This window comes from Dermochelys coriacea, chromosome 5 (genome assembly GCF_009764565.3).
Source record: "Dermochelys coriacea isolate rDerCor1 chromosome 5, rDerCor1.pri.v4, whole genome shotgun sequence".
In the NCBI taxonomy this organism is placed as follows: domain Eukaryota; kingdom Metazoa; phylum Chordata; order Testudines; family Dermochelyidae; genus Dermochelys; species Dermochelys coriacea.
In genome coordinates this window covers 50,321,187-50,335,543 of record NC_050072.1, presented here as the reverse complement: position 1 = coordinate 50,335,543, position 14,357 = coordinate 50,321,187, and the positions used below count along the sequence as shown (strand labels likewise).

Sequence of the window (14,357 nt, the reverse complement as noted above, 5' to 3'; positions counted from 1 at the left end):
TCTCACGCTCGCTCCGGGGCATACGCTCATTGAGTGGAATGGTGGGCGGAATCGCCCGCACTATTTAAATTATTGTTTTGGGGTTTTTTGCCAAGCGCATGTAGTTGAATTTGCTTAAATTAAATGTACGTATGATGCGACTCCACTGTACAACTTTTAATCCTTTAAATTGCAGACAGGGCCTGAGAGAATAGTTATTTTTCAGCTTGGCTAGTAGACTTCATTTTCAGGGTGTATATGCTGAGTAAATTTTTAAAGTTTGGATTTATATTGGAGTTCTTAGAATTTTCATGTTGCTTCTAGCTTTCAATTTTTCCCTTTTCCTTCAGCTACACTAAAAGAGCAAAATAGGAGCGCCTTCTCATCTACCTTTGATTTTTCCTGAGTACGTAATATCTGAATCTTTGGTTGGGCGCCTACAGCTTCTGGGTCTAGGAGCCCATCATCACCAGGTGTCACCTCTAGCTCTTTGTGCAAACCTTATATTACAACAGAACCAACAGGGAACACAAATATTTTATCTATTATTTTGTGGTCTCAAAATCTGTTTGCTTTACTGGTGATCTTGTTACAGTTGAACAAACAAGTGCAAACCACAAGGAGCCCCAAAATTTGCATTTTAAAACTGAAAATCTCTGCACTGCCTCTGCTGCTTTGCTTGGGAGTTCTTCCAATAGCTGTGCCTCTGAGGATCAAAGTGACCTTGACAGTAATATTATGTGCCATGAAAAATTATTCATTGAAGAAACTGGCAGTGCTGCTGAAATTTTTTCCACATCTTTGTCAGTGCCACTGGACTCTAGTTTAGTCTCCACTTGTGCTCATATAAACAAGGGTATGGCAAGCATGTGTTGTGTATTGGTCTTTGCCTAATAACTGACTCCAAAAAGTAGACTGACTTCTCTCCCTCACTATTACTCACCTGATATTAAAATTAATTCATCCTCTCATCTAAAGATACTAAATATTATCAACATTTTTAGCACCAAGCCTCCTAAGTCAGTCAGTCAACATATAAATCAAAGTCAGTGAGCAATCAAAAACTTCTGGAAAATGTAAATATTTAGAATTTCAAAAAGTAACTGTGGTGTTTTTTAAATTTTATATAGCTATTATTAGAGCAAAAAATCTAATTTGTTCTTATCCTTTTGATACTTAACACATCAAATTTTAAAGTGCAGTTGAGACTACAGTTGTGACACAAAGTAACAAATGTAAAGAAAATCAGTGCAAAATCAGAAAATCAGGTATTTCATCTCCTCTCATTGTGTGTCTCTGATCTGGGTGTTTATCATGCACTACTTACAGTAGACATAAAAGGATGTATTTAAAGGAAAAATCGGTAATGTTAGTCTTGAATTGGTTTGCTTTTGGCATTTGTGGTACAAATTTAGGGTGAGTAGGATTTTCAAGTGCTCAGCATTGACCTAGCTCTATTTCCATTGAAGTCATTGATAAAACTGCCATTTACTTTAATAGGAACAGAGTTATGCCATCTCTGAGTGCTTTTGAAAATGCCACACAACTGTAATTTTTTGTGAATATTCTTTTTGGCTAAAAGCACATCTAAAATTATTTTTGGATAAATAATATAATATATGAATATGCTATAACTCTTGTTTTTCATGTAATTATGTATTTGCTTTTGTTTTTAAGAAGAAAAAAGCACATTTTTGATTCAGCATACTCACTGGATGACATCTAACAGCTGTTTTGAAGTATAGTTCTTCTCAGAAAAGTGGCCATGTAAAAATAGCACCTTCTTTCACTGAAGTTTTATGGTGCCCTGGTGTGTACTGAGAGTTATATCTGCTCATTGTAGAGGCTTTTTAAAGTTTCTTATAGTCCTGCTGAAAGAAATGAGAAGTTACATGGTTTCTCACACATCAACGCAATTATTTACTAAATTTTAATCATTTATAACACCTGTGAAAACTTACTGAAGGCAGTGTGGTTTCACATATGTCAGTGGCCTGACCTGAAGATAATGGAGCTGCACAGCAGTCATCAAAGGCCTAACTGGCCTGTTTTATTACTGTTTGTGACATATGAGAGATAAAAGACCAGACTTCACCCTGAGCCCATGCTGAGCATATAGGGTGAAAGCTAAGTAAAACCATCTTTTTACCTACAAACTGGGTATATTTGATATAGAATCATTAAGGAGCTATAATGATGGAATCCACAATGCCATTTGTAGTCATTTTTCAGAGTACCATAGAATCACATTTTAATACCATAACAGTTTTTGTTTATGAATTCCTGCACAACAGAGTTTGTAATAAAGTAGAATCTTTAACAGAAATGTAATTTATAATGGTTGCACTCAGTGACTTTTATAATAGTAATGATTTTCTTCACATTATTTTTTTGTTCAGCCAGGCCCACAACTCCTCTTTCTGTAGGCACTATTGTACCACCTCCAAGGCCTGCTTCCAGACCAAAGATATCAACAGGGAAACTTAGTGGAATTAATGAAATAGTATGTATTTAATTTTAGTTTTTGTTTAATTATATAACTTATTTCTCAAGGTATAGCTCAGCTTGAAATAAAGCAATCATTTACTCCATTATAGTTAACGGTCAGTTTCTTTTTACATCAAACTCTTCACGAGTTTATAAATCACCCATTTTAATTGTCGTCAACCTAAAACGTGCATGGAAATTGTTCACTGTGAATGTAATTATTGGTGGCATAAATTCGTTAGTATTTTTTATGTAAAGCGGCTTTTGGAGGGGTAAGGTGTGTTTGGTTTTACTTGTTCAAACAAAGAATCAATTTTAAAAAATGAAGATTGCATATACGTAATGCCATATCTTCAGAAAAAACCTTGAGTGAAATCCTGATCCCAGTGAAATCAATCGCAAAACTCCTAGGATTTCACCCCCAATTTCTAGGAGAGAGAACCACACAAGGGAAGAATAACTCATTCGTATCGTCAGGCTGATACTGTTTATCCATCTTATGGTAAATATTTTGAATTCTTCTGACCTAACATGGCTCACTAGAAGTTGGCAAAAAGGGCCTTAGCTCTCCTGAAACATTTACTCTGACTAGGTACAATTTTATTACTGTTATGTGCATTTCTGTACTACTCATCAGTATAGTTCCTGAGAATTCTTTACTGGTTATGAGTGCTGTAAAAAAGGAGACATGGGTAGTAAAACCACACCACACCCTCCACCGTTTCAGATTTGCTCTTCCCTTGCTTATGTTAAATTATTTGTTCAGATGTTGTTAACATTTAATCTAATCTGCCCTTGGTAATCTTGGGTGTGAAACTACCCTTGTGCAACACCAGATGAATTTTGGTGAGGAGAGTTCAGGGCAGAGGGGAGGGTTAATGTGTGTAGAAAGCCTGAGATCCACTCTTTCACAATGCAGTGGCACTGCATCATCTCCAGGTTAAATAGCAGATGGTTCTTTGAAAGACACCAACCTTCCCTCTCCACTAGTGTGGCCCCTAAAGTAGTCATCCATGGAAAGTGCTCATGTATTCAGGGCTGCAGGTTCAGGCAGCAGCATACAAGTTTAGCTTCTCTGCTTTGCTCTTTGGCATTTAGCTCAGCCTGAAATGGGGTTACTTTAGGCTGTTATATAGGTCAAGCATCATGTTAACTCATTAAAGATTGACTATCAGGAAAAACTTCCTAACAATATTCTAAATTATAGAATAACTGCCCAAGAGAAATAGTAGCAGTTCGTAAATTATTTTACTTTGAAAATTAGGATGGATAAAACACTAGAAAAAATATATCATAGGGAACGATCCTTGTATTAGGCAGGGAATGAACTAGATGAAGATGTCTTTTCTGGTTCTCTTTGATTCTCATAAGATTTCCTTTGTTTCAGCTATTTAAAATCATTTATATGTATGTAATGATATTGACACATTTTGTTTTAAGCCGAGGCCATTCAGCCCACCCTTGACCTCTAACTCCAGTCCACCACCTATAGCTCCTTTGGCACGTGCAGAGAGTATCTCATCAATATCATCTTCTGCTTCTCTAAGTGCAGCAAATACACCCACAGTAGGTAAGTAATTCAGACTGCTTGTGAACATTTATTTTATGTCTTTATAGCCTTTAGTTTTTATAATTTTTTTTTTGTTTTAAGAAGAGCTATAAATCTTCATTCTTGAGGGCATAAATCAACCACTAACTTCTGGATGTTAAGAGGAAATAGCCATATTTGTCCAACTTAGGTTTTCTTGCAGCTTCCTTTGAAGTATCTGGATGCTGTCAGAGACAGGATACTAACCTAGACAGACCACTGGTCTGATCCAGTATGGCAGTTCCTTCAGTGAATTTTTTTTTTAAATTGTTGTAGAAATGCTTATAAATGCTTGCTTGGTATGCAGGATATATATTCATTAAGTGCAGGCTGTTATTTATTTCTTTGAGATTTTATTCTACATGATATTGAAATATTCTTTTGATATAGAATGAATGTAATCATTTTTAAAGATTTTAGGCCAATAATCAGGTTTTGTTTTAATTTTTTCTGTTATAAAACATAATACTAATAGAATTGTTTCCATGAAAATTGTTTAGAAATAATTTATAGTGATTTTAAATGTTCCCTTGCCTTGCTTACAACCCCATAATTGCAGCATTATGCAGATACATAGAAAAAAAATCTGGAACAGATGGTCATTTCCTTTCTCCAGGTTGAGTGAAGTAAAGGAACTAAATAAAGAGCATAAATGGTGAAAAGTAAATTAGGGCCCCAATCCTGTAATATACATGAATAGTGCCATTGACTTTAGAGGGGCCATTCACCTGCATAAAGTTACATGTTAGTGTTTGCAGGATCAGGGCCTTGATTTCTTTTAAAAAAAATTCAGTTTTGACAACTTAAGGTGTAACTAGCAAGGAGATTGTTTTGTAAAAATGTATTTTTTTAATCTGATGTTCCTTTTGCAGAGCTGATTATTATTTTTAACTACTGGACACTATTACAACTTTAGTCTTCTAAATTAAACTTAATTCCAGCAAATGTATATTGTTTCAAGGGAATTTGTGGAAACCTCTAATATTTCTTAACTAATTTATTTTATATTTTAACCTCATCTTTCATTAAAATTCTTATTTTTCAAACCTCTTTCCATTTAAATAATGTAACTTTAAATTAGTGCTTTTTATTATTGCTTGAAATGTTTTGTTTTCTTGCAATGTTTTGTTTCATTTAAATGTAATAGATGATGATATAGTCATTGGAAAGCTCCCTACGATTGAAAAACTTTGTGAAACACCTGCAGGTATTGTTCCAGAAGAAGATTTATATGTTAACTAATTATCCTAAAACTGTACCTAATAAAATTTTAGTTCTTTGTGACTTAACTTCCTCCTTCCTCCAATCTGTACTATCTTCCAGCCATAAAGTAGCTCCAAAGCTAAACTGCTTAATCAGTTATGTGTTGTATTAATCATTTGAAATTGATATAACCAGTCATTTAAAAATTTCCAAAAAAAAATCAGGTAAAGCCTGTGGCTTTATTCTCCCTAATCTTCCATAATAGCTTTACCCCCTCTCAAAAAAGGGGGGGGGCGATTATCTTGAACTTTTAAAATGACAATCCTTACTTAACACTTCTTCTTTTAAAGGACCTATTTTGTTTGTGGCATGCAAATAAGGAGAACTCTGAAATATTTGAAAACTTCGACCATAAATAATTCTGTTACCTTTTTTTCCAGACAGATATTGTTCATTACCCTCCAGCATACTAATTTAGTAAAATTAAAAGTGCTTCAAATTGTGGGATAGTAGAACCCTGGCACCTCTTTGTAACTCTGCTGGAGCCACTCTGCACATAATGACACTGTGGAGCTACTTCACTCTTTACATCCTCAAAATCGTTTGTCTCAAAAGATCTAAAATTTTTGAAACCTATGTTGCAGTCTGGGGTGCCTATTTCAGTGAGGTCTCAAAGTCCTACTAACTTTTCAAACTGCTGCCGTTTGGCTCAGGAGAGAGGCTATACAACCCCACCAATAGGCTTCTGCCACTGGAAGCTGGTAAGAGAGGAGAGGACATTCCAACTAACTGGTCTTTTCCATACTCTGTTCCCCAAGTTCTTGCCACCAGAGGAAAAAAGAAGGTTGCTTTTCCTGCTGTTTCTCTTCCCTTGTTATACAGGACCCTCCCTGTGGGTGGGGGGCAGATGGGCCCCATCTGAAGTTTCTAATGGCATCAAAGATAGAATGGCCAGACTTTGTTAGGTATGAGGTGTGTTGGGTGATGCATTCTCAAATTTTTTCATGTTGTGTGACAAGGAGGCTGCCCAACTCCTGAAATCAAAATAAAGTCTCTCCCTCCCGCCACGACCAATTTCCTCTCCAATGCAAATCAATTCAAATCCTTCCTTATCTTCATGAAAAATCAGTTCTAACACTACTGAGCATCAGTTTGAAAGCCCCACACACATTCAGAATTGTTTCCCACCTGTACACACTAAAACTGGTCTACTCCACAGTCCACTGCTCTTCAAATTGCCTGCAGCCTCTCTAGGGCACAGTTCCTTCATGCCTGCCTCTTTAAAGCTCTTCATCCCCTTCAGAGTTGCTGCCTCACTCCTTATTGTTCCGCCATCTCAGCTTGCTTCTTTCCTTCTCCACCTCCACTTTGAGGTCCTCAGCTGCAGCCTCCCCCTGTCACACCACTCCCCTAGTTCTGGATCTCCAGCTCCAGCCTCCTTTCTCACTCCCAACAAGGATTCTCAGCATTTTGTACCTGGCTGCACAGCAAACAGCCCAACAGAACACTGATTTACAATGTTAAATCTAGTTTGAATTTATCTATAGGAATATAAAAAGAAAAAAGTTATTATATATCAACAATTTGTTACTCTGTAAAAGGCCATTTATTTAGTAGGAAGTGATCACCTTCCAGCCTGGCTTTGTAGTTGAGCTGTCTAATCATTACTCCCTATTGGTCTCATGAAAAGGGGATAAATTCCCATACAACCGTACAGCAATACTTATAGCCTAAACACATTTTAACTCTTTGTTACAGATTACTTTCTATTATTTGCTGTCTCCATAGTTGAGCATTTCAATACAAAGATGGAAATTAATGGATCCAGTTTTACTGACTCATGATAAAATCATGGACCCATCAATGTCCATGAGTCTTGCAATATTTGATGAGTCATGCAATATTTTATTTTTCTTAAAGCTCCAGCTTCTGGAATTGTACAGTTATGTGAAAATCTCAGCTTTCTTTTTAAAAAACATTAACTTTCTAGCCTTCGTGGTTACAGCAAAAAGCTTCAAAATGTGGCCTAAGTGTACACTGAAAGGCAAATCAAAAGATGTCAACATATTTTTTGTTCATTTCATGTTTTCAAGACAGTCCACTAATATTTCTTTAGTCTGATTTGTGATTTTAGAATTCCTGGGCTGACAATACCATGAGTCGAAGGAAGAGTACCTATTTTATTAGTTAGGGGTTTTTTATGCAAGTGAATTGTATTGATTCATAGACAAAGTAACTATTGGAAAGTATTCAAAACATTAAAGCATCTTGTAAACAGTACACAAGACTTTAGAGGAGAAGGTAAGGCTTGATAGTATCATAGTAAGACTAAATAGCTGGAATCTGAGCATTTATTTTTTTAAACTACTCTCCCACCCTCATGCTGCTCCACATCCTCCTCCTCCTCCCACCCCTCCTGCCTCAAATTAAACATACAGTACCCACACCCACATGTACTTGCTTCATAGATCAGTACATGTATTAACAAGCTGCTTCCCCAGTTAAGGTCCCACCTTCCTCTTACAGCATGTACTGCTGAAAAATCTGAGAAGAATATCACAGTATTTCAAAGTAAATGATAGGATTAGTTTGAAAGCAGAAACATATGACTTTCTGCTTTATGGTACCTCAGTAGAAAATATTCATTGGTCTGTTTCTGCCTGCTTATTGAAAAGTGTTAGGCTTCCTTTGTGAGCAATATGCTTTGCATGAGACAGTCAGGTTTAGAATCATAGAATCATAGAATATCAGGGTTGGAAGGGACCCCAGAAGGTCATCTAGTCCAACCCCCTGCTCAAAGCAGGACCAAGTCCCAGTTAAATCATCCTAGCCAGGGCTTTGTCAAGCCTGACCTTAAAAACCTCTAAGGAAGGAGATTCTACCACCTCCCTAGGTAACGCATTCCAGTGTTTCACCACCCTCTTAGTGAAAAAGTTTTTCCTAATATCCAATCTAAACCTCCCCCATTGCAACTTGAGACCATTACTCCTCGTTCTGTCATCTGCTACCATTGAGAACAGTCTAGAGCCATCCTCTTTGAAACCCCCTTTCAGGTAGTTGAAAGCAGCTATCAAATCCCCCCTCATTCTTCTCTTCTGCAGACTAAACAATCCCAGCTCCCTCAGCCTCTCCTCATAAGTCATGTGCTCTAGACCCCTAATCATTTTTGTTGCCCTTCGCTGTACTCTTTCCAATTTATCCACATCCTTCTTGTAGTGTGGGGCCCAAAACTGGACACAGTACTCCAGATGAGGCCTCACCAGTGTCGAATAGAGGGGAACGATCACGTCCCTCGATCTGCTCGCTATGCCCCTACTTATACATCCCAAAATGCCATTGGCCTTCTTGGCAACAAGGGCACACTGCTGACTCATATCCAGCTTCTCGTCCACTGTCACCCCTAGGTCCTTTTCCGCAGAACTGCTGCCGAGCCATTCGGTCCCTAGTCTGTAGCGGTGCATTGGATTCTTCCATCCTAAGTGCAGGACCCTGCACTTATCCTTATTGAACCTCATTAGATTTCTTTTGGCCCAATCTTCCAATTTGTCTAGGTCCTTCTGTATCCTATCCCTCCCCTCCAGCGTATCTACCACTCCTCCCAGTTTAGTATCATCCGCAAATTTGCTGAGAGTGCAATCCACACCATCCTCCAGATCATTTATGAAGATATTGAACAAAACGGGCCCCAGGACCGACCCCTGGGGCACTCCACTTGACACCGGCTGCCAACTAGACATGGAGCCATTGATCACTACCCGTTGAGCCCGACAATCTAGCCAGCTTTCTACCCACCTTATAGTGCATTCATCCAGCCCATACTTCCTTAACTTGCTGACAAGAATGCTGTGGGAGACCGTGTCAAAAGCTTTGCTAAAGTCAAGAAACAATACATCCACTGCTTTCCCTTCATCCACAGAACCAGTAATCTCATCATAAAAGGCGATTAGATTAGTCAGGCATGACCTTCCCTTGGTGAATCCATGCTGACTGTTCCTGATCACTTTCCTCTCCTCTAAGTGCTTCAGGATTGATTCTTTGAGGACCTGCTCCATGATTTTTCCAGGGACTGAGGTGAGGCTGACCGGCCTGTAGTTCCCAGGATCCTCCTTCTTCCCTTTTTTAAAGATGGGCACTACATTAGCCTTTTTCCAGTCATCCGGGACTTCCCCCGTTCGCCACGAGTTTTCAAAGATAATGGCCAAGGGCTCTGCAATCACAGCCGCCAATTCCCTCAACACTCTCGGATGCAATTCGTCCGGCCCCATGGACTTGTGCACGTCCAGCTTTTCTAAATAGTCCCTAACCACCTCTATCTCTACAGAGGGCTGGCCATCTCTTCCCCATTTTGTGATGCCCAGCACAGCAGTCTGGGAGCTGACCTTGTTAGTGAAAACAGAGGCAAAAAAAGCATTGAGTACATTAGCTTTTTCCACATCCTCTGTCACTAGCTTGCCTCCCTCATTCAATAAGGGGCCCACACTTTCCTTGGCTTTCTTCTTGTTGCCAACATACCTGAAGAAACCCTTCTTGTTACTCTTGACATCTCTTGCTAGCTGCAGCTCCAGGTGCGATTTGGCCCTCCTGATATCTTTCCTACATGCCCGAGCAATATTTTTATACTCTTCCCTGGTCATATGTCCAACCTTCCACTTCTTGTAAGCTTCTTTTTTATGTTTAAGATCCGCTAAGATTTCACCATTAAGCCAAGCTGGTCGTCTGCCATATTTACTATTCTTTCGACTCATCGGGATGGTTTGTCCCTGTAACCTCAACAGGGATTCCTTGAAATACAGCCAGCTCTCCTGGACTCCCTTCCCTTTCATGTTAGTCCCCCAGGGGATCCTGGCCATCTGTTCCCTGAGGGAGTCAAAGTCTGCTTTCCTGAAGTCCAGGGTCCGTATCCTGCTGCTTACCTTTCTTCCCTGCGTCAGGATCCTGAACTCAACCAACTCATGGTCACTGCCTCCCAGATTCCCATCCACTTTTGCTTCCCCCACTAATTCTACCCGGTTTGTGAGCAGCAGGTCAAGAAAAGCGCTCCCCCTAGTTGGCTCCCCTAGCACTTGCACCAGGAAATTGTCCCCTACGCTTTCCAAAAACTTCCTGGATTGTCTATGCACCGCTGTATTGCTCTCCCAGCAGATATCAGGAAAATTAAAGTCACCCATGAGAATCAGGGCATGCGATCTAGTAGCTTCCGTGAGTTGCCGGAAGAAAGCCTCATCCACCTCATCCCCCTGGTCCGGTGGTCTATAGCAGACTCCCACCATGACATCACTCTTGTTGCACACACTTCTAAACTTAATCCAGAGACACTCAGGTTTTTCCACAGTTTCGTACCGGAGCTCTGAGCAGTCATACTGCTCCCTTACATACAGTGCTACTCCCCCACCTTTTCTGCCCTGCCTGTCCTTCCTGAACAGTTTATAACCATCCATGACTGTACTCCAGTCATGTGAGTTATCCCACCAAGTCTCTGTTATTCCAATCACGTCATAATTCCTTGACATCACCAGGACCTCCAGTTCTCCCTGCTTGTTTCCAAGGCTTTGTGCATTTGTATATAAGCACTTGAGATAACCTGTTGATCGCCCCTCATTCCCAGTATGAGGCAGGAGCCCTCCCCTCACAGACATTCCTGCCTGTGCTTCCTCCCGGTATCCCGCTTTCCCACTTACCTCAGGGCTTTGGTCTCCTTCCCCCGGTGAACCTAGTTTAAAGCCCTCCTCACTAGGTTAGCCAGCCTGCTGGCAAAGATGTTCTTCCCTCTCTTCGTAAGATGGAGCCCGTCTCTGCCCAGCACTCCTCCTTCATGGAACACCATCCCATGGTCAAAGAATCCAAAGCCTTCTCTCCGACACCACCTGCGTAGCCATTCGTTGACCTCCACGATTCGACGGTCCCTACCCAGGCCTTTTCCTTCCACGGGGAGGATGGACGAGAACACCACTTGTGCCTCCAACTCCTTTATCCTTCTTCCCAGAGCCACGTAGTCCGCAGTGATCCGCTCAAGGTCATTCTTGGCAGTATCATTGGTGCCCACGTGGAGAAGCAGGAAGGGGTAGCGATCCGAGGGCTTGATGAGTCTCGGCAGTCTCTCCGTCACATCACGAATCTTAGCCCCTGGCAAGCAGCAGACTTCTCGGTTTTCCCGGTCAGGGCGGCAGATAGATGACTCAGTCCCCCGGAGGAGAGAGTCCCCGACCACCACCACCTGCCTTCTCCTCTTGGGAGTGGTGGTCGTGGAACCCCCAACCTCAGGACATCGCATCTCATGCCTCCCAACCAGCGGAGTCTCCTTCCGCTTTCTCCCCCCAGACATATCATCTGGTCCACTCTCCGCATTGGTACCTGTGGAGAGAACATGAAAGCGGTTAGTTACCTGTGTCTGTGTTACTGGAACCCGGACATTCCGCTTACCTCTTCTGGAGGTCACATGTTGCCAAGCTTCTTCACTGGCCTCTTGGCTCCTCTGTGCAACCTGCTCTATATCTTTAGAGCTTTGTGCCCCTAGAAGGCTATCCTGACTTTGGTCCAGTTTAATAGTACAGGAAAAGAATAATAAGCTTTCCACTATGCTATTGCTTTCAGTAACTGGCTGTATATATTTTAGAATGGTACATTTTAGTCCCTGGTCTTCACATGTGCATGCACAACATTTTGTTGTTATGCATACATTAACCCACACTATTCTCATGTAGCCACACTGTAAGAAGTCTTAACACTTCATTTGGTTTTGTAGGTGAAAATTGAAACACTTCTGTGTATGCAGGTGTTTGCATAACAACTTATGAAGGCTGGACACAGGCCTTGCTGACTATTTTCCCCAGTACATTATATGACTTGTAAAGTGGTGCTTATTTCCTTGTAACTCTGAGGCATACCCTGATTCCTTAGCAGGTGGACATAAAGATCTCAGTAAATAAAAATTTTCTGTGATCATCTCATGTGAAAGTGTTTTCTTGCTTGGTAGTGCTTGAGACTTAGTTAAAGATGCCAATACTTAATTTATGTGGAATAAGACTAAACTCCTTGGGATTTTTATGCAGACCATAATTGGAATCAGGGCATGTCCATGATAACTCTTCTTGACTATACATTTTCTTCATATTATAAGCGTACAGTAAAGAGTTTGTTTTATGAGTCGTACCAGCTACATGTTTAATTTCCTTTGGGTGCTGTTGACTTTAATTAATACGATGTTACCATTTATGTTGTATCGTGTATGAAGTGTTCCCTAGTATCTATCTGTTTAAAATGTGATTGTGAGTCTCCTGTTTTCTCAGGTTGCTTATTGTTGCTTAGTGCTTTGATTGTGTTATATTCTGATTTTAAATGTTTTTCGAATACATTTTTCCACACACTTTTCAAAAAAATACTTTGGACTTTGCTGTGAAGTTGATAGTAGTGACTTCTTGTGACAGTAACATAGGTAGCCAACCATTTTTAAATCTAGCTGATAAGCTTCTTGAAAATTAAACCTATAAACTATATGTATTCTAGGTGTTTCACGTGGTCCCAGCCCTGTCACCCTTGGAAACCAGGACACCCTGCCTGTTGCAGTAGCCTTTACTGAATCTGTTAACGCCTACTTTAAAGGAGCAGATCCTACGAAGTTAGTTAAATAGTGAATTGTTTTGACTATACTGAGTTACATTTAGAAAACAAATTGGTCTTTTTTCTTTTCTTTTAAATATGGGGGAAAAATGGTGAAACTTTAGAAGAATGTGGTAAATTCGTTGAAATGAATTTCTGATGAAAATGAGATGGTGATTTATCACTGGCCAGGCATAGTTCAGGTAGGTGCTATGTCTAAATTGTCCCACGCAGCTCAAAGCACCTCATTTCTACCTGCAACACCCCTGCTAAGCCAGTTGTAGCCATCTCCTACAAATAGTTGTGCCTTGTGTTTGTGGTGTGGAAAAAAAAAACGTTCACCAACAGACTGTATGCTTTATCCACCAAACTCATTTCACTTGCAACCTCATCTAATTTTTAAATCATATCCCAAGAGGTGAAAGAGAGAGTGTAATAAGTCATAGTGCCAACTTCTCTTCATTTAAAATCAATTTGTATTTTAAATTTATGACTTAGATACAAATATTCTGAAAACAGTAGATCTTTACTTTAAGATTAATACTGAAATTTGACATGCAGTAAGAACTGAGTATTTTTGTTTTTATTCCATTGTAATAGAATTGCTCTTCTCTCATCTCTCTCCCAGATGTATTGTGAAGATCACTGGTGATATGACAGTGTCATTCCCAAGTGGGATTATTAAAGTCTTCACCAGCAACCCATCTCCAGCTGTACTCTGCTTCAGGGTAAAAAACACAAGCAAACTAGAGCAGATTCTTCCAAATGCACAACTTATATACAGGTTTTGTATTTTTTTTTTATCTAATAGAAAACCATGTAATTTTAAAATGTGAATTGTTGTATTTATATTTAAAAACAAATTCTCCACTACCTTATTGTTTAAGCTTTGCTGTGAATTTGATTTATGCGCCAGTAAATTGCCCTGTATATTTTTTATGCTTAATTTCTGTTCAGCACTCTCACTTTAATCCCATTATGAGAATTGCATAGATTACTAGACTTGAAATTTCCATTGATTATAATGGGAACCACATGGCTAAAACTCCAAAAATTGCTTAAAAATCTAGTTGTATGAATCTGTGGATGACTCTTTACATAAGTTTTTGTAAATTTAAATGTTTTAGACAAGCTCTGTTTACAAATTAAACCAGATTTAATTTATCTGAATACATAAATAGATGTTTAAATTATATGAAGAGTGAACCTGGTCACTAACAGAAATAAACTAGAAATTTCAAAGTTAAGAAGATTGATGCTCCCTCTTCAAGGCACATGGCATTTTTTGTACAGGGATCACATTGGAATGCTTGATGGATCAAGTGTCAGCCTTCACTTGGAAATCTCTTAGCTTGCAGTTAATACAGAAGTTCTTTTTCTGATATGACAATTACTATTGTGGGGTTTTTTTTAAGCTACATCTTTTATACAGTAGACCAGAACCTTTGTGTTACTATATAGATGAGAGGTTTCAGAGTAGTAGCCGTGTTAGTCTGTATTCGCA

General features: G+C 39.5%; 1 protein-coding gene across 8 annotated transcripts in view; it reads left to right on the top strand.

The window, feature by feature from the left end:
• Window positions 1–14,357, top strand: part of FCHO2 (FCH and mu domain containing endocytic adaptor 2) — a 263,348-nt gene that overhangs the window by 229,698 nt on the left and 19,293 nt on the right. For 7 of the 8 annotated variants that reach the window (XM_043514278.1, XM_043514274.1, XM_043514273.1 and 4 more), the window contains 4 exons: window positions 2,379–2,482; window positions 3,907–4,036; window positions 12,761–12,872; window positions 13,482–13,637. In XM_043514278.1, the coding sequence (XP_043370213.1) occupies window positions 2,379–2,482; window positions 3,907–4,036; window positions 12,761–12,872; window positions 13,482–13,637 (502 nt within the window). The remainder of the gene's footprint in view (window positions 1–2,378; window positions 2,483–3,906; window positions 4,037–12,760; window positions 12,873–13,481; window positions 13,638–14,357) is intronic. The other variant, XM_043514277.1, reaches the window with a different exon arrangement.